Source organism: Drosophila yakuba, chromosome 2L, assembly GCF_016746365.2.
Source record: "Drosophila yakuba strain Tai18E2 chromosome 2L, Prin_Dyak_Tai18E2_2.1, whole genome shotgun sequence".
Classification (NCBI taxonomy): domain Eukaryota; kingdom Metazoa; phylum Arthropoda; class Insecta; order Diptera; family Drosophilidae; genus Drosophila; species Drosophila yakuba.
In genome coordinates, this window is record NC_052527.2 from 23,250,146 (window position 1) to 23,278,075 (window position 27,930).

At 40.5% G+C, this 27,930-nt stretch overlaps 1 protein-coding gene and 1 long non-coding RNA gene across 2 annotated transcripts; one reads left to right on the plus strand and one right to left on the minus strand.

The window, feature by feature from the left end:
• The first annotated feature begins 18,933 nt into the window (after positions 1-18,933).
• LOC120320540 lies at positions 18,934-21,904 on the plus strand. Its single transcript, XR_005560036.1, has 2 exons — positions 18,934-20,408; positions 20,467-21,904. It is a non-coding gene; the product is annotated as an uncharacterized LOC120320540 (long non-coding RNA).
• An 812-nt stretch (positions 21,905-22,716) lies between these two features.
• Positions 22,717-27,176, minus strand: LOC6539164 (presequence protease, mitochondrial). The gene is made up of 3 exons (XM_002086029.3): positions 27,022-27,176; positions 25,446-26,057; positions 22,717-25,382 (listed from the first exon to the last, which is right to left on the minus strand). The coding sequence occupies exons 2-3, from the start codon at positions 26,042-26,044 to the stop codon at positions 22,856-22,858; spliced, it is 3,126 nt and encodes a 1,041-aa protein (XP_002086065.2). The 5' UTR covers positions 26,045-26,057; positions 27,022-27,176; the 3' UTR covers positions 22,717-22,855.
• Between the last annotated feature and the right edge of the window lie 754 nt (positions 27,177-27,930).

The window sequence follows — 27,930 nt, forward strand, 5'->3', positions numbered from 1 at the left end:
TAAAAACAAAAAATAAATTAATTTAAAAAAAACACATTTATGTTTTTTTTATTTTGTATTTTGTCAATTTTTCATATAGTTTTACCTTTTTTTTTACAAATAATTAAAAATTTTATTAATAATTAATCAATTTTATTTAATTTTATATTTTTAAAGAATAGTTAATAATTATACATTCATTTAAAATCATAACAAAGTCAGGGATTGAAAAACAAGCCGCCAATACAGGAAAAAATGTATGCCCGCCACATAATTTCGTACTGCGCAGCGACTGCGCTTGTAGCAGAATTTGCACTAAGCCGCGCGTTTTTTACGTTGAGTTGAAAGTATTTTTTGCCTGGGAAATTCGTGGTAGGACGTCGGAGGGCCCGATCTCTTTTGATTATGATAAAGAACATATCCAAGAACAACAGCTCATACGCCAAACCTAAAATCCGGTAAAATCCGGTAATTATTAAGGATAAGGACTACGAGCTAATTGAAGTCCTTCCACATTCTTTAATGCAAATCTGTCATTGCGCATAAGCTTTGCAATCATATTCTTCACCATTACATAGTCTCCTTTTTTATACTTTCTAGCCTTCACTCGACTTTTATTATACAACTTTTCATTACAATCCTGAACTTGTTTTTGGTGGGCCACCACTTATTTGTGCCACACTATCTGACCTTGAATCTTCAATAATGTAATCTAGCTTTTCTTTAAGTTCATCAACAATCTTCCCTTTCTGTTCCACTTGACCATTGGCTTGCGGTGAACCTGTGGCTATCAGAATATGTTTACATTATATTCTTCAAAATCTTTTGACGTAAAATTGCTACCACGGTCTAAAATTATACATTTTGGTCTACTGTAAGCACGCAAATAGTACTTCTTTAGTAGTTAATGACTTAGCGTCTTTGTAAATCCATCAACCACAATGAAAATAGGCTTTTTACTCATTTTAATCCTTGATGAATTTACTGGATGGTCAATGTGCACCAACTCATACGGTTTGTTTCTCTTGGGAATACTATATAAAAAGCCTTCTTCTTTTCCTGATTTTGGAGGGAGAAGGACACATTTTAAGCAATTTTCTATATGTGTTGTCCATTTTCCCTTTAGTACTTCGTTCTGGTACTTACATATATAACACCTGATAAAAAAATCCTATTATAATTTTTTTTTTCTGTAAACTTAGCCATTACTCATCTCAAATAACTTAAGTTCTCCTTTCTAAAAGAGTTTTCATTTTTATATCTTTAAGTCTCTCCCTTGACAAATTATTTAATTCTCTTCAAAACTGTTGGATTTTACTACTAGAATGTTATTACACCGGCTAAGTGCATCAACATGGTTCATTTTATTCCCAGCTTTATGATATATTTCCAGATCATAGTTTTCCCTTTCCAAGGCCCATCTAGATATCTTTGGATTAAGTTCTTCTTTATTAGTTAACTTAAGGGGAAATGCAGTCGGTTACCAGCTTGACGTGTTTACCTTGTAGATATATCCTAAACCTACATAGAGCAGAAATAACCGCCAAAGTTACGAGTTCAAAATGATGTTTTAGCCTCATCTGTACGTTTAGAAAAATATAATACACGATGTAATATACCATCGTTAATTTTTTTTAAAAGCACTGCACCAAATCCTAAAGCCATCATCCTTGTAATTATATAATGCTCATACCGGTGCCTCGATTAATTGTTTTTTTAGCTTACTAATACAGTTTATTTCTTTTTTTTTTTCAAATCAATGATTTTTCTTTTCTAAAAACGTCATACAATAGTTTTGCTATTGTCGAACAATCCTTTATAAATCATCGAAATTATGACGCAAGACCCACAAAATTTGCCTTGCTTGAAGACTTACGTTGAAAGACTGAGGGTTCATTATTCCGATTTTTAAATATTCGTCTAGAATTTGTTGAAGCTTTTTTTTCCGTATAGGACAAACTGCGAGAATTGCATTCTCCAAAAGCAAAGCTTCATTTCCGTTCTTGTGATCGGATTTTAAGGCCTAACTGCACTTGCATAATTTATTTTAACTATTTTTAAAAACGGGCATTGTGTCTGATAAGAAATACTGTTGTCCCAGTATATTTCCATCGTTGTATTATCTACCCAATCAATGTTCAATATTTCCGAGTCATAATTGTCGATTCCTTGTTTTATTAGTCGGCTTTGTCTCTTATATAATCACTTAATCTGTTTTATCATTATCTCGACTCAGAACTGTTTGGACTGTGGTTTCGTTGTTTTGTTTCATAACTGTCTGACTTGTTGTATCGCTGTTTTATCTCATAACTGTCGCTTTGTTGTGTTGTTCCATAACTGTCTGACTTGTTGTATCTCTGTTTTGTCTCATAACTGCCATTTCGTTGTTTGATCTATTGTTTCATCCACATCCTTCATATCCTCTGCATTAAATAATTAAGTTTTACATTCATCTAAAAATAGTTGATTTTATAGTTGACTTCAGCTATGGGCAATGACATAACTTCCCTAGCTTTCCCTGGTTTTTTTTTGTTCAAATACATTTTCCACAGTAAACATTTTTAGTGTTTTAAAATCTAAATTTAAGTCGCAAGCTTGCAATCAATTTCTACCCAAAACCACATCATGGATCATAGACTCATTTGAAATAGCATTTTATTCTGCCTTTTAATATAAAACATAATAATAAAACATAATGCCTTGTCTATTCCTATTGTACATAGTTGGATTCTTCGGCTTGCTCAATCGGATGCCAGCAAACACCCGAAGGATTTGGATCGGATCCGTCAAACATTGGATCCGAGCTTAATCCCGCAAGTTTTGTGATTGTATTCCCTCGACGATCTGGTCAATAACCTCGTTCGGCTCGATATTGATGCTGCTCGCCAACATCATCTTAGCTTCAAAATACAGAGATAATTGTTAAGTATGATGCCACTTTAAATTCTCAAACTTTCGCCGTGCTTCTGCTTAAGAAAATGTATCCAAATTTAGCCAAATGCTAAGATCAACTGCTCCATAAGATTTTCCATAATGCGTGTTGCATTTGCGTGCAACCAGCGCTAGGCGATACCCTTCAGCGCAATTACTAATTTCACGCACTTCGCGACAAGGTCGTACATTTCTGCCATTTTTCGTACTTGTTGGGCCAAAGATAATGAAATTTTTGATTCATATGCTTTGCTTACGACTGCTACTCGTCGTTGTTCAACACTGATGCTAACAGCATCACCATCATCGATATCAGCGCTTTCGCCGGAGTCTAGTATTTTTTTGGAAATCAGCAATAGGCAGCCATTCGTCTCCCTTGGCCCTCGAAGTCACTGCACGAATCGGCTATGATTTAGGGTTTGCACCATCGGTAGAAGACTTCAACTTTTGGTGTAGACTTGGTGTAAAGGACTCAAAAGGATTTCCGCGAACTCCTGGGTCAACCTCATTAAGTTTTGCCGCTGGCTCAGTCTTGTTATAATTGGTTGGTAAGTTAAGTGTCGTCAACCACCTCTTTAGTTGGGCGATCGTAAATTGCTGCGCTTCGATTTATTCCATCTTACTAGTCAGGACCACTTCTGAAGTTTGTGGCAGTAAAACAGGCTTTACACAATATCTTTCTTTCTCAAAACCAACCGTATTTTCCAACTTCTTATTCACAATTGCCCACTTAAGATAGTATATTTTTTAGCATAGCGTCAGTTTAAACATTCTTTAGTTGAAGTTGGCTGCGATAAACACACCTGATCATTATTAGGTTACATTCCTATGTGAAAAGGAGTGGGCGGATTGACGTCCAAGATAAGTTGACTTCTGAATGGTTGTTGTTGTTGTGGTGGCTGCTGCTGATCAGTCCCTCCAGAAATGAAAAAGTCACGGGCTCGACTTCAGTTTTGCACTTTATTATCGCACTTGTAAAGTAAGACTAACTTAAAACTAACATTTTGAGTACCGCGGGACCGCGGAGTGGTGAATAGATCGAGAGGAGAGAAGGAGAGCGCGAGGAGAGAAGGAGAGCGCGAGCAGCGGTGCTTGCGAGCCGTGGAGGAGCTTTACACTGCTTACACTGCCGCTCAGTTGTTTGCGAACACCGTGTTCTGCGCGACGGGCAACCCATCCTCAATCTTTAGGAACCCCGGTTGGATCAGATTGGCATATACATCTGATCCCAACACGAGGGAGATGGTGGCCGGCCGGTGGAAGCGCTCGTCCGCGAGACGAACACCGTCAAATTTGGCCCTTGCGGCGTCGCTCAGAGCTCGGATGGGTGTCCGGATCCTTAGTCTGGGTTCGATCTTCAGGACGACGTTGAGTCGGAAGGTGCTTGTTCGGGACCGGAGTGTCACCGAGCAGACCTCGTCGTCTCCCAGCCGGGTGATGGGCAGCCGGACCGCAACCGCCAACGACCGGTCGATGCTGCTCACCGGCATGCATGGGTCGATCATGGCGCCGGTCTCGAAAGTCTTCGAGCCCGTGTCCAGCACGACGACGGCTGTAGGCAGGATGGGGACAGCCTTCTGCTGCCCCGTTGCCACCGACGGAGACGCGACGGAGACCTTCGGACGCGGGCGATTGTTAGCGACTGGGGCTGGTGGCGGAGTGCCGGAAATCCGGACCGGACGAGGTGCAGCGGGATGGCGCTCTCTGCGCGTCGGAGCTGGTAGCTCTGCCGGGGTCGGAGCGGGGAGGACCTCGTGCATGTGGAGTAGTGTGTGGTGGTCTCCTCCACACTTCTTGCATCCGTCTTGGCTGCGGCAGTCTCCTCCTGAGTGCTGATGGGCGAGGCAGTTCGAGCAGTACTTATTAATAATTACTGCCCGAAGGCGCTTTTCAGCGCTCAGTTTGTGGAACCTCTTGCACTTCCGAAGAGGATGGATTCCAGAGTAGACTCGGCAGCGGTAGGATTTAATACCTCGAGTACGTCTGCTCTCCAACGACTGGGTGGCACGAGGACGAGGAGCCATTATTGTAGGAAGTGAATAGTAAGTCTGCCAATAAAAGAAATAAAAAGCTTAGTATGAGCCGACTACTATTTGGGCCCCGGAATGGGGGAAGTGCCTTAATCCCTAGGAACGGAGGACTCTTTGTACTCCATCGGTAGAAGAATAACCTTGTGGATAGGGCGTTTTATGGTGCCGCGAGACGTACGGATCTCAACGACTCGAATGCGGTCGTCGGCTCCTGGAAAGGCAGAAACGATTCTGCCGAGCCGCCATTCGTTCGGTGGTAGATTGTCCTCCTTGACAACTACCATATCGTCGGCTTGGAGGTTCCTGGTCGGAAATTGCCATTTGTTACGTTTATGGAGTTCTTTAAGATACTCCTCTTTCCACCGTGCACTAAACTGCTGATGTTGTGCCTTGAGGTGTTGCCATCGATTTATTATCGACTTGGCTTCACCCTTTATCTCGGGTTCCGCCGTGGAAAGCAACGGCCCTCCAATGAGGAAATGGCCTGGTGTGAGGGCCAGCAAATCTGAGGGATCTTCGGACATAGGGGAGAGGGGTCTAGAGTTGAGGCAAGCCTCAATCTTAGCGAGAAGCGTCGCCAGCTCCTCAAATGTGTATTTGCGGGCTGACGTCGATTTAAGGAACAGGATTTTGAAGCTTTTCACCCCTGCTTCCCACAAACCCCCCATATGTGGAGCCCCTGGTGGGATGAACCGCCATACGAGTCCCTGATGGCTATATGCATCAGTCACGGACTCTTTGGTAGCTTGGAGAAAGTCCCTGGAAATCAAAGTTGCCGCCCCCACAAAGGTCTTACCATTATCCGAATGGACCCGCTGAGGACAACCGCGCCTTGCTACGAAACGAGAAAGGCCGCTAGAAATTTCTCGGTTGTTAGATCGGAAGTGGGTTCCAAATGGATAGCCTTCGTGGAAAAACACACAAACGTATCCCTTCGTTATGAGACACGCTCTCCCTGTATAATTTTTTATTTCGAAAGGGCCGGCATAGTCGAACACCGTGTAGGTGAACGCCCTCGAGAAGGAGACTCTATTTGTCGGGAAATCGCCCATCAGCTGTTTTGGAGTCTCTTCTTGTAAATCGTGCAAATCTTACACGGATTGACCACAGCCTTCACCAGATTCTTGATTTTAGGAATCCAATACTTCGATCGGATCAGGCGTACGATCAATTGACTACCGCCATGAAGAGTAATCTGGTGGGTAAATTGGACGATGAGGCGCGACAGTCTACAGTCATAGGGGAGAATAATCGGATGACGTTCATCATATTGCAGGGTTTTTGGAGGCAGTGAGACGGCCGCACGCCCTTAAAAGGCCGTGTTGGTCAATGAACGGGAACAAATTCACCAAAGGACTTGACACTGGAAGAGGCCTTTTCTCGGTCAAATGCTGAAGCTCTTGGCCATATGCTCTGCGCTGCGCAATGGAGGTCAGAGTTCGTTCTGCCTCCCGGATCTCTTCACTTGTAGGGCGTGAATTGGTCAAGAACGAACCTTTGCGGCAGCGTTTAAGGAAGCGTTGAACATAGACCAGAACTCGCAGGGCCTTGTCCAATTTGGAGAAACGTTCGAGAAAGTCGATGGACGGGGCCTTGACAAAATGCACTTTGACCGCGCGCTGTTCTAGTTCTGTCACTGGAAGAGTGTCGCTTTGTGCTGGCCATAGCTCTCGTGGCCCTTGCAGCCACTCTGGTCCGTGCCACCAGAGATGGTTTTCTGCCAATTCATGTAGGGATACGCCTCGACTGGCTAGATCGGCGGAGTTTTGTTCTGAGCGAACGTGTGCCCAACAGTCGACTGGCGTCGCCTGCGTGATCTTGGCAACTCTGTTGGCCACAAATGTGGTCCAGTTGCACGCAGGCTTTCGTAGCCAGGCTAAGACGATTGTGGAATCTGTCCAGCAGCGGATATCTGAATTGGCGGAGGGCATGTGCAGAAGGATTGCTGTCACCATTTCGGTTAACAGCACGGCACCACAGAACTCTAGCCGAGGAAGGGAGACGGTTTTTACCGGGGCCACTCGTGTTTTGGCTGTAAGCAGGCGAGTCAGGATCTTTTGCCCCATCTCGACGCGGATGTATATAGCCGCTCCATAGGCTCTCTGAGACGCGTCACAGAAACCGTGGTGCTCTATGATTACCTCAGGCTGGTACCAGATCCATCTCGGAACGCGGATCTGGTTGAGGTCGGAATACTCGTCTAAAAACGATTGCCACCGCTGACTCATTTCAGTGGGAAGCTTATCGTCCCAGCCTAAGTTCTGCAACCAAATCTCCTGCATGAACATTTTTGACCGGATTATGAACGGCGCGAGCCACCCGGCAGGATCGAACAACCTAGCGATTTGGGACAAAACTTCTCGCCTTGTATAGGAGGGTTCCGCAACTATTTCGGGGGGAACGAAATAGAATTCGTCGGACTTTGCCCTCCACCGAATACCGAGCGTCTTGGCCGTGCTTTCGGCATCGATGTCGAGGAACTCGCTATGAAGGAGGTGTTCGGCCGGGACGTCTTTAAGGACGCTTTTGTGGTTCGAGGTCCACTTTCTTAGCGGAAACCCGGAGGCACTTAGGGCTGCTTGCAACTCTCGAATCGAACTTTGGGCTTCGTTTACGGATTTCGCCCCTGCCAGAACGTCGTCGACGTACATGTGCTGCTGGATGATGCGGCTGGCATTTGGAAATGGCACTTGGATATCCTCTGCCAGCTGTTGCAAGACTCGAATGGCGAGGAAGGGGGCGCAGTTGACCCGAAGGTAAATGTTTTTAGTTCAAAGTCTCGGATATCTCCTTCCTTGTTTCGGAACAGAATTCTTTGAAACGGGGTATGTTTTGGATCGACCCAGATCTGACGATACATTTTCGTAATGTCTGCACTGAAGACGTATAGAAAATAACGCCATTTCAGGACCTGGATCGTTAGATCGGATTGTAGGACTGGACCAGCATGAAGGATATCATTTAAGCTGGTCCCATTTGCCGACGGACTTGAAGAGTTGAATTCAACGCGAAGCTTTGTAGTGGTGCTTTCGGGCTTAACTACCGCGTGATGAGGAAGATGATACGAGGGAGAATTGTGAGTCGGCGAAACTTCTTTCATATGACCCAGATCCAGGTACTCCTGGATCACGCTGTCATATTGCTCTTTTAAGGGAAAGTCTCTTTTTAAACGATTTTCGTTTCTAAGAAACTGAGCTAACGCAATGGACCTTGAATATCCTAAATCGGATCCGGTATTCTCGGGGTCCCGGAACGGGAGCGTCACCACGTACCTCCCGCTTGCGTCTTTTGTTGTTTTTTGGAGGAAGTTCCTTTCACAATAGGAGTCCGACTCTTTTACCATCTTTACTGGTAGATCCTCCACCTCCCAGAACTTGCTGAGAAGCGTGTCGAGCGAATCAGGGTCGCCTATTTGGTGCACCTGGGTCGTGAAGGATGCGACCCGTTTCGGCTTACCCTTGGAAATCGGCCCCGTTAGCACCCACCCGAAGATAGTTTCTTGGCCCAGGAGCGAGCCGCAAATATTTTGTCGGGTGCCATCCATCATTATGGATGGTAGAATGTCAGCCCCGATCAGTACATCAATTTGAGAGCTCTCAAAAAAGGTAGGATCTGCCCAGCGGAGTGCGGGCAGGTCCTTCAAAGAATTCCGAGGGATCGGATAGGAGGGCAGTTTGCCTGAGAGCTCCGGAAGGACGTACGCTTCAGTGTCTAACTGTAGACCTGGCTTAGTAGGAGAACGAATCCCGAAGTGACACAGCTTCGAGGATTTCGCGGAGACCGAATGATTTAACCCGGAGACTTGGGTCTGGGTGTTGCGGAATGGCAACTTGATGAGGTTGAACAGGCGTTCTGAAATGAACGTCGCCTCGGATCCCGAGTCGATTAGACTCGGGCTCTGTAGTTCGTCCCCAAATGGCACACGTCAATGATCGCTGTGCTCAATAGGACGGCTGAAGTGCCGGACGCGAAAAAAGTTTGCACCGCTGAGGTGCTTGCCGATGCATTTCTGCTGGAGGGTCTCGGAGGTTGCTGTGTAGGGGGCGAGGTTGAGGAACTCGCATTTTCGGAATTTGGGGGGCTGCGATGCAGCAGCGTATGGTGCCTGCCCTTACATGTAAAGCAGCTGTGTGTGCTTGTGCAGTCGCGTAGCTGGTGACCTCTGGCAAAACAATTCTGACATAGCTGCTTCTTTTTTATATAGCCGGAGCGCGAGTCAACAGACATTTGAAGAAAACGCGGGCACAATCTGACCGGATGGTTCTCCTTAGAACATAAGTCACACCCTTTCTGTTTGGTGCTGACCTTTGTCTCGAAGGATTGAAGCCTTTTTGGAACTGCCTGAGTCGGTTTCATATCTTCGATGGCTTCCAATGTCCGATACCTTTCGCTCAGGAAGCCGTTCATTTCTTCCCAAGCTGGGATCTCGGATTTGGCAGTTAGCGACTGTTCCCATAAGGACAGGGTCTGCTTGGGCAGTTTGCTCGCGCAAAGGAAAACCAAGAGACAATCCCAGTTTTCTGTGGATACCTGGGAATGCGCTAGTGCTGTTAAACACCCCTGAATCGTGGATTGTAGCTCTTTCAGAGCATGACCAGATTCTTGCGAAATTGAACTCAAGTTAAAAAGGAGCTTGAGCTGGCTGTTGACTAAAAGTCGCTTGTTTTGGAACCGATCTCGAAGCGCCTCCCACGCTGAAGCAAAACCATCATTCGTGAGAGGAGATTTCGCCACGATGGCTTTTGCTTCGCCACTTGTTTTCGTTAGGAGATGGAATAGCTTCTCGACCGGAGTCAGCCTGGGGTTGTTTACGTAAATTGCCGTGAATAGGTCCCGGAAAGTGGGCCATCGGAGGTAGTCGCCATCGAAGACTTCCGTGTCGCATGGAGGTAAGCGGCAGCCGGACGAAATTAGCGGCTGAGAGGGTGCTTGCGCGACTTGAGGCGTTGCTCTGTCGATTGTTTCGCCAATTTGTGCTGCACATGACTCGTATACTGAGTAGCAGTAGTCATATTTGGCCTGGAGAATAGACACTGTGTCGAGGGATCCTTCTTGGGCCATTAGGTCAGAGCATGTTTCGTACTCTCTTTCCACTTTGTCCCATAAGGCTCGCACCTGTTGCAGACGGACTTGTAACGTGTGTAGGGAGGGAGAGGCTTGATCAGGAGTGTTGATCTTCGCTTCGAAAAGGCTTACGCGATCGCTGACGGCGATGAATTTATGCAACGCTGCGGTTGCAGGCGTTGGCTGCTCAGAGGATGCCATTTTCTTTGTGGTAGAGCGTGTGACGCGGAGGAAATCAGTCCCGACAGCGGAGGGACTCTCGGATTTTCTCGATAGAGAAGACTCACTAGACGCTCGCGGCACTGGTCGGAAAATGACAATCCTAGGAGTTGTCTTCGAACTAGTCGATGGCAAAACCTTTGCTTTCGGAGTGGGAGTCGCGGTTTTGACCCTGGGACTAACGGACTTGGGTGCTGGCTTACCGCGAGTGGATAGCGGAGATTGCGATTGAACTTTTGTTCTTTTCCAGGTGCGGGTGTCTTTTTCTTGTCTCCCTCTAGGGGCATGCTCAGCTGTGCCCTAGGAGAAGGAAGTCAAGAAGGCCTGCCCGCCGCAAAAAATGTGGAATCGAAAAAGAACCAGACACAGAGAGCACCCAAATCTGGATGGACAAAGAATCCCGTCGGAATTCGGGAGAAAGTAGCAATTGGGATCTGGAAACAATAGCTCAACTTTATAAAAAAAACTATGAATTGCAATTTCTAGAAAAAATAGCTAAAAAAAGCTACCAGCTGGAGTCTGGATAATAGCCAATGATTTATAAAAAATCGCTACCGACTGGAAATCCCGAAAAAAAAATAGCTAATATATAGAAAATAGCTATAAATTGGAATTTATGGAAAAAATAGCTAAATAATAGCTACCAGATGCAGTCTGGGTAATAGCCAATAATTTATAAAAAATCGCTACTGACTTGAGATCCCGAAAAAAATAGCTAATATATAGAAAATAATATTTTAATTTAGGAACCAGAAATAGGAGCCAGAAATAGCTTGTAAAAAATTGCTATTTGGCTTAAATAATTATTAATCGGGTCAGTTTTTTCTTAAATTTTGTCGTCGGACTTATTTATTTTATTTTATGTTTCGATTATAGGGTATTCTTTCGTCGCTATGCGCCGGTTTTTTTGTCAGGGCAATAAAGAACAAAGAGGAGACGAAAGAACTTGCACTTGGCAAGCCTATGTAAGTCGCGACTGTGTGTATGTATGTATGTATTATTTGGAGTTTAAACATATATATGTAATGTAATAACGGAAGAAAAAGTCAGATTTTATTTTATTCTGTATGTCGAAATTTGTGTTTTAAACTGGTTAAATATATGGAGTGATTTTTATATATGTATGTAGATGTAAATTTTATTGGAATATGTATATGTATATTTATATGGATATGTATATTTATATGTGTATGGATATATATGTATGGATATGTATTTATGGGTATGTATAATTTTATATGTATGTAAAATTTTGCTAAATACGTATATGTATATTTGATTTAATTTATTTGAATTTGTGGTTTGTATTTTATATTGAGGCAAAAAAACAGCAGTTTAGCAGCGGACGATAATAGTGAATTTTGGACAGTGTTTTAAAAAAATGTATATATATATATGTATATGCGCTTGGATACCAGCGGATCACCGTGAGACGAAGTAGGGGGCCGGTATTGGCAAAGTGCTTTTTTATGCACTTAAAAAAGAAGTAATCACGGTGGCTGGGCGCATGTACTTATATATTTTCACTTAATTTTCACTTTTCACTTGATTCGGATGAACGGAAAGAATAACGCCGTTGGAAAAAACGAAAATGGCGACCACGGATGGAATAGGATATAAAGCCGTACTTATCTTGATTTTTTCCGCAAGGAGCGCTGGCAGGATCACGATGTGTCGCGGACTCGAAGGACCATGAAAAGGAGTGGGCGGATTGACGTCCAAGATAAGTTGACTTCTGAATGGTTGTTGTTGTTGTGTTGGCTGCTGCTGATCAGTCCCTCCAGAAATGAAAAAGTCACGGGCTCGACTTCAGTTTTGCACTTTATTATCGCACTTGTAAATTAAGACTAACTTAAAACTAACATTTTGAGTACCGCGGGACCGCGGAGTGGTGAATAGATCGAGAGGAGAGAGGGAGAGCGCGAGGAGAGAAGGAGAGCGCGAGGAGAGAAGGAGAGCGCGAGCAGCGGTGCTTGCAAGCCGTGGAGGAGCTTTACACTGCCGCTCAGTTGTTTGCGCCCTTCTGGCGTGAACACTATGCTTACATATGTTATATATTTATATGTCTAGTTATACTTAATTACATCTATATGTACATCTATATGCGCATCTATATGCTTATCCTACAACACCTTTGCTGTCCCGAAGTCAATGATAAATACGGAGAACACTTAGCTAAAAAATTTGCTCTCTGCCGTCAGGCGTATGGCACCTCAATTGTCTCGAGGCAGGCCTTGTGAGAGGATCTTTGCTAGGATTACGTCGGATTACGTCGTTGGCCTTGCTACGAGTTGCAGCGTTTAAGTTTTTATGTAATTGCAAGAGCTAGACAGGGTTTCAGATTTTATCGTCAGCGTTATTTAAGGGATATCTTCGGCTTCCTATATTCGGCTTGAATGAGACCTAGAATGCTATGAGGGCGGGATTGCAAAGTGTGTCGTCCTTTGGGTCTCGAACTTTCTTGCGCTCGAACTTCTATGCGCCTATTTTCCTTGATCAGCCTAGTAGACACCGTCGTGTAGCGTCTGGACGCTTTGATTCTTCTCGCTCTCTGCTTTCACCTTTCATCCTCTGCCGAGGCTTACGTATCGTCACCAACTCTGTATCTAAACTTTTCGCCTTCCAATGAAATTCCCCATTTAATACGATTGCATTTATCGGCGTTTCTATGTATTCGTCATTCCGAGCGTTGCCATTTATCGAATCGATTGCTGTCCATAGTAGGACCGCCTTGGTAAATTTATATGTATCTATGATTTCTTCAATAACGATCACTTCTGATCGCGCCCTGTTTTCTCGCCGACCTCAGCGCAATTTGTTCAGCCTTTAGAACTCTCGCTGCCCCAAACCGTAAATCGTTTGTTGTTTCGATACCGTGTTTAATCTTCCTCCTTTTGTTCGCAGGTAGTGGCCGCCTCCATCTTAGCATTCGGAGTCCTTTGGTCTGTTGTAGAAATCAAGATCCCTACTCCATATCTCACCAGGCATATCCCGCACTTCCTGGTTGCGTGTCGCCATATTAAATCTCGTTTAAAGGTTATTCCCTGTACCGGTAACGGGACCCGCCTTCCGAGCCAACCACAGAATTCGCAAGTGTGTGCGTTCTAGCCCTCCAATACGGTCTATTTGCTTGTGTAAATCGTTTGTTGAGCCAAGGAGGTTACGATTGAGCCGCTGATGCCGCGCCGTCTTCTCCATGTTTCTCGGCACCAGATGAGACATTTTTTATAATTTCTCAAACAACGCATTCGGTTTTCTTGGCTCTCTTCCCTGCGTGATAAAAACTAGCGAGTATGTAGTAAACTCCGCTACACTCGTTTTCAACGCCAGGTGCAGCTTCAGTTAGTTCTCATCCCACTTTCTTTGATCACTCGTTATAAATTGTACGATCATTGCCTTCACTGTCCTTTTGGCCCTTTCCGTCAAGTTATTTTCCAGGCTATATGGAGCCGTTTGCTGGATTCGCACCTCCAGCTCCTCCACGACACCATATCCTCGTTTCCTGTCATGTGTGGAATGTGTTGGTATAGACGATCACCTTTCTGCGAATATCCGGATACAAAACACCTGACTACACTCCCAGGTACTGGGAGTTCCTTAACATTTCCTAGGGGCTTCAGCTAGGATTCGCCTTTCACCTTCTCTGTCACCTTTTTCTTCCCGTCTTTCGCCCGCTAATCTGTACAGTCTCCTAGACGGTTCAATGCCTTCTTTCTGGAGTAACTCGTCGACTTCGGCGTTGATCTCCAATCGCATCCTAGGTATTTGGAAGGGATTAGCAGGACGTTACCGTCCTTTCTCCGAGGCCAAATTCGATCTCTATCTGAGATCGCCCGTCTGCCATCCGCAATTCCCTCCTAGTGGGTTCGACATATAAAAAACAAGAAAAAATGCTTCTGTCGAGTTCCTCGACTATAAGATACCCGTTTCTCATCTAGTGAGAATGCGAACAAGCAAGTTCAACATTATTTTTAGCATACTAATAGAAAATGACAAAAAAAATAGTAAAAAATTAATGAAATCAAAAAAAAAAATCATTAAAATAGGCGTGACCAAAATTTTTTAGCATATCGATAGACATTGGAAACACAAATAATTTAATAAAAACTGTAAACACATTTCTAAACTGTGGACATTGCAGTTTTTTTTACAGAACTAAAAAACATAAAAACATATTTTAAAATCGAGGGCGTGGGAGTTTTGGGCAATATATAAAGATTTAGAAAGAATTAAAGAAATCGGTCAATGTAATGATTCCTAAGCCAGGGAAGGACAAAGCACATTACACCCACAAGCTGATGAAGTAAGCGTAGGTCTTCGCAGATCTTCCATCACAGAACACCAACCAAAGATTCTGTAATAACTTTCTAATTACGCTAGGACCTCGTCGTCTCCTATTATAGCATCCGTGTGGATCTCAACGTTGCAGCTGTGATCATGATCTCAACGTGATCATGATCTCAACGTTGCAGCTGTGATCATGATCGGCGGGGTCTTTGTTAAAATCCTCTTTGCCTATCTTGCTACGCTTATGAAGTTTACCCCAGCATGGTATTAAGTTCTTCATGCATCGTCTAAGAAAATATAACATTGCCACTATTATGTCTTTTGTAAATCAAATTATTTGATTTTAAAAGTCCCAAAAACTCTTTAGAAGAATTTTTGATCTATTGCCGAATCCAAATCACCGCGTGATCGGTAATTGCCCTTATTGTTGCACGAATGTGTCAGATCCCATTTTAATAAGAACAGATTCGTTAAAAAGTATGCAACACGTAGCCAACTGCTGCATATCCGCCAGGGAAACACCAACAGGTTAAGCCGACGTCTGCTCCGGACTAGGAATAAAGATTCTAAGAATGACGACGCAGCGCCACTTATTCTTTTCATTGCATTATTTGTCTTGCCACTCTCTATTGGTATAAAAAAAACATTTCGGCCAACCATCTTCACACAAACCGCAAAAAGCTGTCACGCACACACTATGAACTTTAAACCTTTTTGTTGTATTATTTTTCTTTCCAAATTCTATCGACAGAGAAAAAATTTTGAAATTTCTCATTGTCACTTTAACTGCTGAGTTAAACGGATAACTAATAATGGAGGAACTCGCGTTATATAGAATGTTACTTTTGAACTTTCGTTTCTTCTCAGTTATCGTGCTCATGTAAGGTCTCCTTGAGCTAAAACCAGTCGTTTACAAACACTCAAACACTTCTCGCGGAAATCTCATTGAAACTGACAAAGCATTAATAAGGGTCTATACAACCCAAGGATTGATATCTCGTGCAGCACAAACAAATTTTTGTGCATAAAACATTTTTGCGCCCAGCGTGGAGAAGAGTATAAATAAATTATTACAAATAATTAAGTTCATTATCTAAAAGATGCCGTGACGTGCCCCAATTCGTGTGCTCGACCGGTGAATTCTTTGGAAACTAAACAATGTTCTATTTCGGCGCACACACAACACAACACAACACTTGGCACAATTCGCATGAAGGCAACGGTCCTATTCGAATCTTGCTTTCGCACTCTTTTCGCTCGTGTGTCTGCGGTCTCGCAGTCGTTCTACTCCCACTGCTGACGCCGACGTCAATCGTACACTAGGCACTTTTTGGTATAGTTGTCGCCCTCGCCGCATTTTTGCCTCGTCGCTTTCGTTATAATAATTTTACGTCGCTATATGTTGTTGTCGCCGCAGTTGCCGTTTCTAATCGCATTAATTCTCGCTTATTCTTCCAACGCCGTAGAATAAGCTATCTTTAAATCGCATTCGCAAAAACTAACAGGACAGCGGACGGGCGGATCTAGAGGTCACTTCTATGAATGTAATGTAAAGGTTGCCATTTAACGACGAGCTGAAGAACACGATTTTCGACAACACTCCAACACCAGTCTCTCTGTCATCACCATTTCGACCCCCATGAATTGTCTTACTGTCGTTTAACGGAAACCGTACTGAGTATAAAAACTAAAAAACTAAAAAAAATACATTTTTGTTGTTACTGTGCGCTTATTTATTTTATATTCTCTTATATTATGAGAACTATTTATATGTTTTAAAATCGTAATTCTTTATTTTGCAAGTAATTTATTTTAAAATTTACTTCGATGCGACGCTTAGTGGTATTTGAATACCTTTCCATTTTAATACCTTTCGATTAAGTGCTCATACAATATGGTGTGATAAATAGTAGATTTTATAAATCGAAAATTAATGTTTTTGGAGGCAGTTTTTTCATTTGTTTTCTCTGAAAATGCTAATATGGTAAATATTTAATGTTTTAAAACAATAAATAAATAAATTGTAAAGAAAAAAAAATTTATGTTTTTATACCCGTTACTCGTAGAGTAAAAGGGTATACTAGATTCGTTGAAAAGTATGTAACAGGCAGAAGGAAGCGTTTCCGACCATATAAAGTATATATATTCTTGATCAGGATCAATAGCCGAGTCGATTTGGCCATGTCCGTCTGTCCGTCCGTCTGTCCGTCCGTATGAACGTCGAGATCTCAGGAACTACAAAAGCTAGAAAGTTGAGATTAGGCATACAGACTCCAGGGACATAGAAGCAGCGCAAGTTTGTCGATTCATGTTGCCACGCCCACTCTAACGCCCACAAACCGCCCAAAACTGCCACGCCCACACTTTTGAAAAATGTTTTAATATTTTTTCATTTCTGTATTGGTATTGTAAATTTCTATCGATTTGTTAAAAAACTTTTTGCCACGCCCACTCTAACGCTCACAAACCGCCCAAAGCTGCCACGTCCACACTTTTAAAAAATGTTTTGATATTTTTTAATTTTTGTATCAGTCTTGTAAATTTCTATCGACTTGCACGGGCCACGCCCACTCTAACGCCCACAAACCGCCAAAAACTGTCAGTGTTGAATACTCTCCTTCGCATTTCCACTAGCTGAGTAACGGGTATCGGATAGTCGGGGAACTCGACTATAGCGTTCTCTGTTGTTTATATTTTGTATTATGTAAATTTTTCATCTATTTTTACCTTTTTTTTTACAAATAGTTTAAAATAATGATTCAATTTTACTTAATATAATATTTTTGAAGAATAGTTAATCATTATACATTCATTTAAAATCATTTCAAAGTCTGGGATTGAAAAACAAGCCGCCAATACAGTAAAAAAATGTATGCCCGTCATACAATTTCGTACGCCGCGCGTTTTTTACGTTGAGTTGAAAGTATCTTTTGCCGTGAGGGGACCCGATCTCTTTTGATTCTGATTAAGAACATATTTAAGAACAACACCTCATACTCCAAACCCAGGGAAAGGTAGGAAATTGATTTATGTTCTCCATCAAAGTTGAAAAATATGTGAAAATTAATACTTTGGCAAAACAGGTATTCCTGCACTTGCAAAGAATACTTGCGAAGAATATTATACATTTATTCTACCTTTGTTTTACCAAGATTTGATGACCCTTTCCATAGAGACCATAACCAAGCCGGTCGGTTAGATATTTTACCTAAAATCGACAGCAGTCAGAATTTGCTACAAAAAATACCTGCTTTTTGCAACTCAAAAAAGGTTCAACTTTGAGCACGTGTAACTTCTAAAATACTGAACCGATTTGAATCATTTTTTGGATTCAATATCCCACGCAACAATCCGTTGTCATCAAGAATGGCATTTGTATCTTTTGCGCCATTGTTCGACGTCCCATTAAAGTTGGGCAGGTAGGTCTTCGCGGCGGGGTGTGATGTAAAATTGATGTAGTATTTCCTCTTTATTTCGAAAATGTCATTTTAACTAGAGGGATGTTTAAGTCTCGTTGATTGTTTTCGCTTTGAACACACCGCGGTGCCTGGGTAATATTTCAGTATCGTTGATTGAGCTCGATCCACAATTCCCATATTGCTATTGCAGGTTTTTTTTTCCATAGCTGAGAGCCATAATTACGAATTGCTTTCAATACAGAGTTGTAGAGTAGTACCTTGTGGTTAAATGTGCGTTGATCCGCCAGTGTATGCTGTTGATTTTGAGATTTAAGTGGTTTTTTTTGGCTTCAATGTGCTTGCGCCAAGTGAGACTTCTGTCGAGGTACGTTACCTCTTGTGCTTTCGTCACTGTGTTGTTTACCGAAAGTGAAGGGAAATCCTGCTGGTATAAAGTAAAAGTGACGTGCTTGATTTTTTGTTCATTTACTTTTATTCTCCAATTTGAGAGCCACTTCTCAACGTCCACCAGGTTAAGGACTAGTAGCGCTGATGTTTGGATCGGACATCTGGAACGGCTAAGAATGGCGGTGTCGTCGGCAAAGATGGATGTTGTCAGACTTCTACGTGTTGGTAGGTCTGCGTATAAGAGGTACAGAGTTGGCCCTAGAACGCTGCCTTGGTGGTCCCCGCCTCCAATTTGATGGTTATTGGATGTAGAAGTATTGCTTCTCACTGAAAACTTCCTTTCGAAGAGGTATGACTTGAGTTGTTTGTGCGTGTATTACTCGTAGAGAAATTTGGGTATACTAGATTCGTTGAAAAGTATGTAACAGGCAGAAGGAAGTATAAATACCATATAAGGTATATGTATTCTTGATCAGGCTCAATAGCCAAGTCGATCTGGCCATGTCCGTCTGTCGGTCCGTCCGTTTTGTTAGTCTTGTAAATTTTGATCGTTTTTCGAAATATATTTTTGCTATGCCCACAAACCGGCAAAAACGGTCAGTGTTGAAAGATATCTTCGCATTTCCACTAGCTGAGTAACGGGTATTAGATAGTCGGGGAACTCGACTATAGCGATCTCTCTTGTTTTAGCTTGATATTGTGCATAAGTACGTCTAGCCAAACTCTGTCGAATGCTGGATGAGATGAATGGATATGGATGAGAACCAGGGAGCGATCTGATGATAGCTCTGGCAGGCATTCGGCTCTCAACAGGCTGCGAGGAATGATTTCGGTGATTTGATGGAGTCGATCAGATCAGGCAGTTTTTTGAGGTCCGTTGTCCAGTAGGTTTGACTTCCAGAAGAAGCAGGTCAAGTTTGTTGGCGGCTTTTATTACAGTGTTCTATAGCTGCTTTCCTTTTGGGTTCACGAGGCGCGATCCCCAATGTGTTTGCTTAGCGGTATAGTCTCCTGCAGCTAGGAAATGCTCTCCAAGGATTGTGATAAAATTTGTATGTTTATAGATGTGGCCTGCAGATAATTTTCAGAAAATGATGCTACTTATTACAAGGATCCATGTCCCTCCATGGGCTTTACCATCGGGTTGATAAGTACCGAAAAAATGATTTATTTTAAAGTTGTATTTGTTTGTAAGGTGTGATTAGCGATTAGGCGAGATAAACATTACGTCGATGTGTTTTTCGTATAGGAATTGAGTTAGTTCAGGTTTGTTGTTTTTGTAGTTTGGGCTGAGGGCAGCCGTCTAGTTTTAAGGCATTTCCAAACGGTTTTTTAGTGTTAAAGGGGACGGACCTTGAAGCAGTTAATAGAAAAGATGTGAAAAGATTTCTGGGTTTGTGTTGGATGGGGCATTCCTTGTTGGGTCTTTAATGTAGTGGTTTGTAGCTGGAGACAACTTTTCAACTCCTTGTAAATTGCGCTACTGTGATTCTGCGATACAAAAGGAACTGTAGCTTGTAGATTGGATAAATCTCGTTTCTTTTTAGGTGCTTGGTTTTAAAAAACCAACCTAAAAAAGTGGTCGCGGCTTCTTGACTTTGTTCAGAATGTTAAAAACTGATTTAGCGGAAAATCCCTTTTCCTGTAGCGCCTCTGTAATTTCTTCGGGGTTCATCTCGGGCTCAATGCCCTTCAAAACAACTTGTAGACCCCTGCTGCTTTTAAGCTGGTAGGTGTAATTATTTGTTTTTGTCGTTCAGATACTTCGTGAGCTCTCTGTAGTTGTCCTTGTATTTGTTTTGACTTTACTTTCGTGGATTGTGCTCTTTACTAGTGGGGTTATGTTTGTTTATTTCAACGAGGTCAAACAAATAATTCACTAGATCGCTGGAGCTTTTCTTACGGATACAAATTGGAGAAGGCTTTGTCTTTCCTTGCAAATTCTGATGGCTCTAATGACAGTTTAAAGCTTAGATATTCATGAATAATGGCCGCATATATTTTTCTCTGAGGCGAGGCTGCCGCTCTAGTTTGTAGACTTCGATATAAATGGCAAATCAACAGAGTTTTCACTTGTAGGTGGTAATCGGGTGTATGTGTCAACAAATTGCCTCTCTTCCTTGGTTTTAACGCAAACTGGTCCATTGCAGCTTTCTTGGCTCCCAGAAACGGCGAACGACCTCATCCAGACTATCATCACTTTGATTATTTAACAGACAATTGGCAGTCAAAGTAGAGGTATTAATTATTAGTTTTTTGAAGAAGTGGAAGTCCAGGAACGAGTTTGATCTGTCCGGCGCATAACAAATCACAAAATCAAACAGAAATCACCGTTCCAAGACTGGGGTGAACAGATCCTTGGCTTTCAAGTCAACAGCCGTGCTAGCTGTAATGTACAATTAACCCCAATCAGTGGTGTATAAAATAATTGGTCAACTAGGAACCTAATGAAATCAAAAGGGGGATTTGATTAAACAATTATGACGACAAACAGATTGTCGATGACAATCGATCATTTAAGTGCATTATCTCAAGATGGGGTCCAAACAAACGCACCTTCAATGAATAAAAATGCCAGTTAAGAGATATGGATACCATATTTTGATTTCCGTTCAAAAAATTTCTTTAACCGGTCAATGCTGTCGCACAGTTTATCCAATGCGAAACGATGTTCTTACACATTTTTTAAGAATTTTAATGACGAGTTCTGAAACCAGATTGTTTTGGCACACAATATAACCGTTACTTATAGAATAAAATTATATATAAGATTCGTTAAAAAGTACGTAGCAGGTAGAAGGAAGCATTTCCGACACTATATTCTAGATCAGGATCAACAGCCGAGTCGATCTGACTATGTCCGTCGGTTCGTCTACCCCTTTGTCACCCAATCCGTACAAACGAGCAAGGAGGTGGAGTGACACGGTTAGTTTCGTGACGGATCGACATATTATATTATTCTTAATTCTTTTGGTTGATTCCCCGACTCTCAACTTATGGATGTTTTGCATTTTTTGAAACAAACTTATGGGCGTGACAACATTTGAAAACAGCTTCGAAAAATTAACTAGCACCAAACAATTAAAGTTTGAATAAGTCCTCTACATATATTGTAGGGTTTAAAGGGAGATAAAATACCTTTTTAGATAAGGTAAACCATTCACTTATCAGGAAATAAAAATAGCTACAATTGTTCTATTAACTTTTACCTTATTTAAATTACTTTATTAAGAACGACGAGAGTAGGAGAACAAAAATAGCACCGATTCATGAAAAATGGTTGAATGTTTAATTTTAGACTTTAATTTTTAAAACTAACTAATAAGAAATGTTTGCGTATCAAAACTAATTTAATTTATCCGACCAAGGGTTTTCAATGGGATTTCGTTCTGGGGACTGTGTAGGCCACTTCAAAATAGAAACCAATTTATTTTGGAACCAATCCTTTCCTTTTGGTCCTTGTGGTCATAGTCTCTTTGGAAGACCCATTTTAGCGGCATATCGTATTCGGCAAAGGGCATCACCGTCTCCAATATATCCACATTCACATTTTGATCCATGATGGTTTTTAAACAATGTTTGGCGCAACTCCATAGGACGAGAAAGAAGCTCATACCATTATACGGGATCCTTCGTGTTTAATTGTTTCTACTGTGCGATTTGGCTTATATTGGGTGTTCTTAGGACGTCCTACATACGATCGAGATCCATGGCCACCAAAAATAACAACCTTGTTTTTATGTTCCCCCAAATTTTTAAATTTTTTGTATAATCAATTTTATTATATGTTCCTTGGCTAACTTTATGCGCTTGGGTATATGTATCCCATTTAAAAGTTGGACTTTCCTTCAACTAGAGGCTTTTAAACCCCGTTCCCTGAGACATTTTCGAACATTATCACTTTGTTCAAACATTGAATGATTCGACCAATATTTCTGTATGATTTTCCTTCAGAAATTATTTTATCATGTTACGTTTATCTGAATTACAATGCTTTCCACGTCCCATTTTACCTTTCTCAACTTACCTCAACTTTCTAGCCTTTAAGGGATAGTGATCCTGATCAAGAATATGTTTACTTTATAGGGTTCAAAGTATTTGTTACATACTTTTCAACAAATCTAGTATATCCTTCTTCGTGTTTTTTCCACTTTTGAGTCCTTGTGACTTTTTTTTGTGACTGTTTTCGTAATACATTTATTAATCAAACTGTTCTTTCAATGCCATCAATTTTTGATGCCATAAACTAGTTATTTGTAATAAACTTGATGCCATAATATTGATATTCTACAAAATAATCTAAAAATTTTTTAATGGAAGGTTTCGTCGTCGCTTTTATCTTACCTCTGTAAAATGTGTTTTTCAATAATAAAGAACGACAAATAATAGCAAAATAAAAGTATTTTGAAATTCTTTACTACAATAACTAGTTTTTATATTAAAAAATGTAGACAGTAGCGTATCCCTTTGGTAGTATGTGAAAGAAATAAATCAATAAAAAGGGTTAAGTTAATGAATATATTTTATATATATACATTGTTAAATATTTATTATCCATTTTTGGTTAGTTTCAAACTCTAAATTTTTATTCACAGGGCCCAAAATGCATTTTCCATAATGCATGGACTCTTTTCCGAAGTAATTTTCTATAGCACCCAGCAGGTCATTAATAGTTACAGAAAGAATTCGATTACGATACCTATCAAAATCCTCTTGTGACACTTCATAGAGGAAATAATCAATGCCAATATTTCCAGGAGCTATTGGAGAGTCCAATTGCTGCAACACACCAAGCTTTGCCTCAAAAAGAGATTGTTGATCAATTACATTTTGGTTCGACTGTAACCATTCATAAGTTTCATCGAAAGCGGTAAGGGTTTTAATTGAGTGTGGGTCTCGGTAGCTATAAAAACTGAAAATCCCGTCTGAGCTGATTTTTGCACCAGCTCCGTAAGCCCCATTCTGCTCACGAATCACAGGCAATAGATATTTGGCTGTCACCAATTTTGCAAGAACTCGCAGTGTTGGATGGTCTTGGTGGAGATATGGGACTGTGAACAAAGCTTTTGCACAGTAATTCACTGGTATGTTCATCACGTATTGTTGACAGCTGGGTTCAAAAAAATTTATATTACGACTGGTTTTCGTTTTTTCAAATGCTGACAGAGTCTCCAAAAATATTTCGTAATTATGTATAGCAGATGGCATATAAGATTGTGTGGTGTTAATGGCACCACGCATATTGTTCTTGTTAAAAACTTTTGTAACAATATCGGACAATTTATCACAAATTTCTACCATGCTAGTTGATTTTACGAAATTTTTCATAAAGTCTATATGATCTACCCCATATAGTAAGGATTTGAGCTTACCAGCATCACACACTTGTGAAGTTGCTCCCAACATTGCATACAAATGACCAGAACTTGCCACTCCCACAGATATATATGATATATAATTTTCTATAAGCATTTTAAGACGCTCAGAGTCATCAAACTTAACATTTTTAAACAACTCTTGGGTCAAGCTAAACATGTCCGGGACATTGTTATTAAGTGCATGTGTGTTCATCATTACGCATAGACTATAACTTTTTGAATCATTTACATCTTCAATCAAATGTAACTTTAAATCAATACCACCCGTTTTTAAGAGGATACGCTTATCGAACTCCCTATAATTATAGTTAGTGGTGCCCATGGCACTAATAATATTGCAAATAAGTGGCATAAGCTGAGTTTCCTTATGACTTAGGCCTGATATATTGAATATGCACTTAAAATAAGTAATTTCATTGGTCGGAACCTTGCAAATCTGGGTCCGAACATTTTGCATATTTTGTATGAAATACTTAGGCCATTTTGGTGGATCTCTTACATCATTCATTGTCAAACAAGGCAATATATCAGTATTTGACTTAGCCTTTTGATATAAATCCAATTTCAGTCCACTCTTATATATTTTTTTTAACTTAGCTTCATCAAGAAGTTTTACTTTTTGCTCTATCAACTCTAACTCAGCCTTTTTGAATTTATCCTCATATGCCTCATCAGGTGACATAGTCAATGTTAGTCTATGATTGTTATTGGCAAAATATTCCTCTATTTTTTCTTGAAAATAGTTTTTATTCTGGCTTATGCGTTCTCGCAGCCGCGATATCATATCCGATACGCGAAGGTTGCTGACTACATCGCCATCATGATTCCATAAAGCTGTCGAATTAAAAAGCAAAGTATTTCCGAAGTGGGGGCTCTGGTGTTTCAAAGACAACTCAAGATTATGCAGAACACTTTCCACATGCTGGGAATCAAACCCACTATTCATAGAATCAACAATAGTTTTGTCAAAAATTTCGATGCATTTTTTGAAGTCGTCAACTCGAAGGTCTTGTAATCCAACGACAAAAGCTGTGTCCTTAGTATCAGAAGAATATCCAGTTGTTTGATTATACCCCCCCGAAAAATTTGGTTCTATAAGGTTTTTGTAAAAAGGAGAGTTAGGCCCACGAATAAGTACCTCAGATAGTACGTGTAATTCAAAACTTTCTTGTATGTTGGTCACATCACACATCAACAGTGCAATAGCAATTTGGTTCTGTCGATCAATTGTCGCACCCATGTTATCTAGTCTACTCGATATATGTACAAAACGAGGCTGAGTCCAACGCTCTTGCTGACGTATCAGACTATAAGAGTTGTCAACCCAGCTTTGATCTGATAAATACTCATTATCGAGAAGTGCAAGCGTTTTAATTGGATCATGTAATCCGTAGGAATATATGCGAGCATTACTTGGGTGATAATATTTTTTGTGGAATTCAACTAAATCCTTGTGTGCTAACTTGGGTATTTCCAATGGATTTCCGCCAGACACATATCGATATGTGTGATCAGGGAGAATGTTATTGAGGAGGTTCTGGCTAAATATCTGCGCGTTTTCAGAAAACGCACCTTTCATTTCGTTATAAACAACTCCTTTGATTACAAGCTTGGAATTTTTATCCATTATATCTTTGTTTTCTAGCCTCCAGCCCTCTTGTAGAAAATCTAAAAACGCCAGGTTTGGCCTAGAAAAGGAGAAATTACGAAATATCGTCATTAAGGTATATCGGTACGTATTTACATCTTACCTGAATACGGCATCTAAATAAATACGTTGCAAGTTCCTAAAATCTATCTCATTCATTGTGGAAAAAGGATAAATAGTGTAATCTGGACCAGTCATTGCATTCATAAGCGTCGCTACCGATCGGTTAAGCATTTTAAAAAAAGGATCCCTGACAGGATATTTTTGTGAGCCGCATAACGATAAATGCTCTAAAATATGCGGTAAACCAGTAGAATTAAAAGGCGTAGTTCGAAAATTAATGGAAAACACGTTGTTTGAATCATTTCGGTCGATATGCCATAATTCTGTACCCGTGCGCTCATAACGGAAAGTATACGACGTAAGTTCAAATTCAGAAATGTGTTCAACACGTTCGCATTGAAAGCCATGATATATCTTTCCTTCTTCATACTTGTATTTCCGTTTATCATTTACATGTGGTATGCAACCAAATTGTTGGGGAGATAATTTGGGCTCCTTGGCATGGACTCCAGGAATGTCCTTATAAGTGGACACCGACTTAAAATTTATAAATTGATTCCTTAAGACTTGGTTATGTAAAGACCACAGCACCTTCCATCGCGACAACATTACACCTTCTAAAAACGGATTCATCACCATCCGAAGTTAATTGCTGAAAACATGAGAATAAATTTGTATGTTTGTACATGTGTACAAATGATTATAGCAAAGAAGTATACATACTTATGTGTTTATGTAAATTAATAAGTTATTTACATATGTATATTTCTACTAGCTATTTACACGGTAGGGATGTTTTATTTATTGGGTATTTTATTGAGAAGCGGGGCTTCCTAGAAAAAGTTTGGTGAGTTAGTTTTATATTTAGTTATTTCTAAGGAGGACCGCTTGCTTGAAATAAAACATCAGGACTGAAATTTATACAACATGTTCTGACTTGAAACTAACAGAATATGAATGCAGTGTCTGCCGACTATGCACGAGCGTCCGGTCCAAACGCTAGGACAGCAGCTAGACCGACGATAAGCCACGATTAGCAAGGCTGCTTAAGTCTATGGTAACTTGTACATAATACAACATGCCATTATATTCCATTACTCCATTAAGTCGAAATCATTACGAACTACTACGATCCCAAAGTCAAATTTGAATTCTGCCAAGCCAGCACATCTAATGCTTTTTATACTAATAAGGCGTTAATTAACTCAAAAAATAATTAGAAGGAATCTGTGGACAATATACACACATATATAAGTCCTCAAGCGAACGAGGCGGAAAGTAAAAGGTTATGTGCTGCGTAATTGTCCCCAGCATTTGAATTCATCAACTACAAGGCCACAAAATAAATATATAAAATAGCGACTTGTAATTGATTACCAATGAATTAAAAAATTTTTTTGACCATTTCCTATAGGATACTGATACATGAATTTGCATTGTTTTTGTTATAAGTTATCACTAATAGTAAGTTTTTCATTCATTACAAATTGGCTCTCCAAAAATACATATGTACATATTTAATATATTCGGGAATGACTTTGACGAACAGATTTTCATTTTTATCAAAATTTACTTAAATATGGTTACTAAAAGGTACATTAAGTACATTAACTCACCAATGTATAGAACCGCAAATACCAAATTTCCACATCTATGACAAATTAAATCTACAATATGATTATTTTTATGTGATCGCTTATTAATAATGTCAGGTGGAATTATAGTCTCGACAAAACATATGAAGTACTGATATGTCAACCAGAAAATACCCGATATGTCTTAATTCAGCAAAGCACATCAGAAGTGATTTTGATTTATATCAATTTTGAAACTTTGATAATCATGTTTCCACGATATAGTGATAATACGTTTACTTTCGAACGACCATTAGACATTAAATTATGAAGCATATTTAAAAAACTGTTTTGTTTTTGGAAACTGTGTTCTTATAATAATACAATGATGTATAAAAAACATATATATAAAAAAAAAGGCCACATGCATATCCTCACTTTTGATTATTTCGTAAAATTTTTTTATTTATTCTCCACTCAACAATAAAAAAAAAAATTAAAAATCATATAATTATCTAGTTTACTGGATAAAATGAAAGTCTGCTGAAATGAACAAGGTCAAGGTCAGTGGAAATTTGCAAAAACTATCAAAGCCTAGAAATCAAACTTACGCGCGTTTTCAATCGAAATCGATTAAATTTTTTCAAACACATAGTATTAACACAACCTTAAATCGAGCTATTAAGTGTTGTACTAGTTTTTAGAGAGCGCAATAGGAAAAAAAACAGGAAAGAACGCTATAATCAAGTTCCTTGATTATCAGATACTCGTTACTCAAGTGGTGGAAGTGCAAACGAAAACTTAAATTTATTCCCAAAAAGATAGAAATTGGTAAAATAAATGAAAAATGAGAAAATTCAAACAAATTTTTAAAAGTGTGGGCGTGGCTAAAAATGTTTGGTAAATCGATAAAAATCTACAACACCTAAAAAATTTAAATACTCTTTGTCG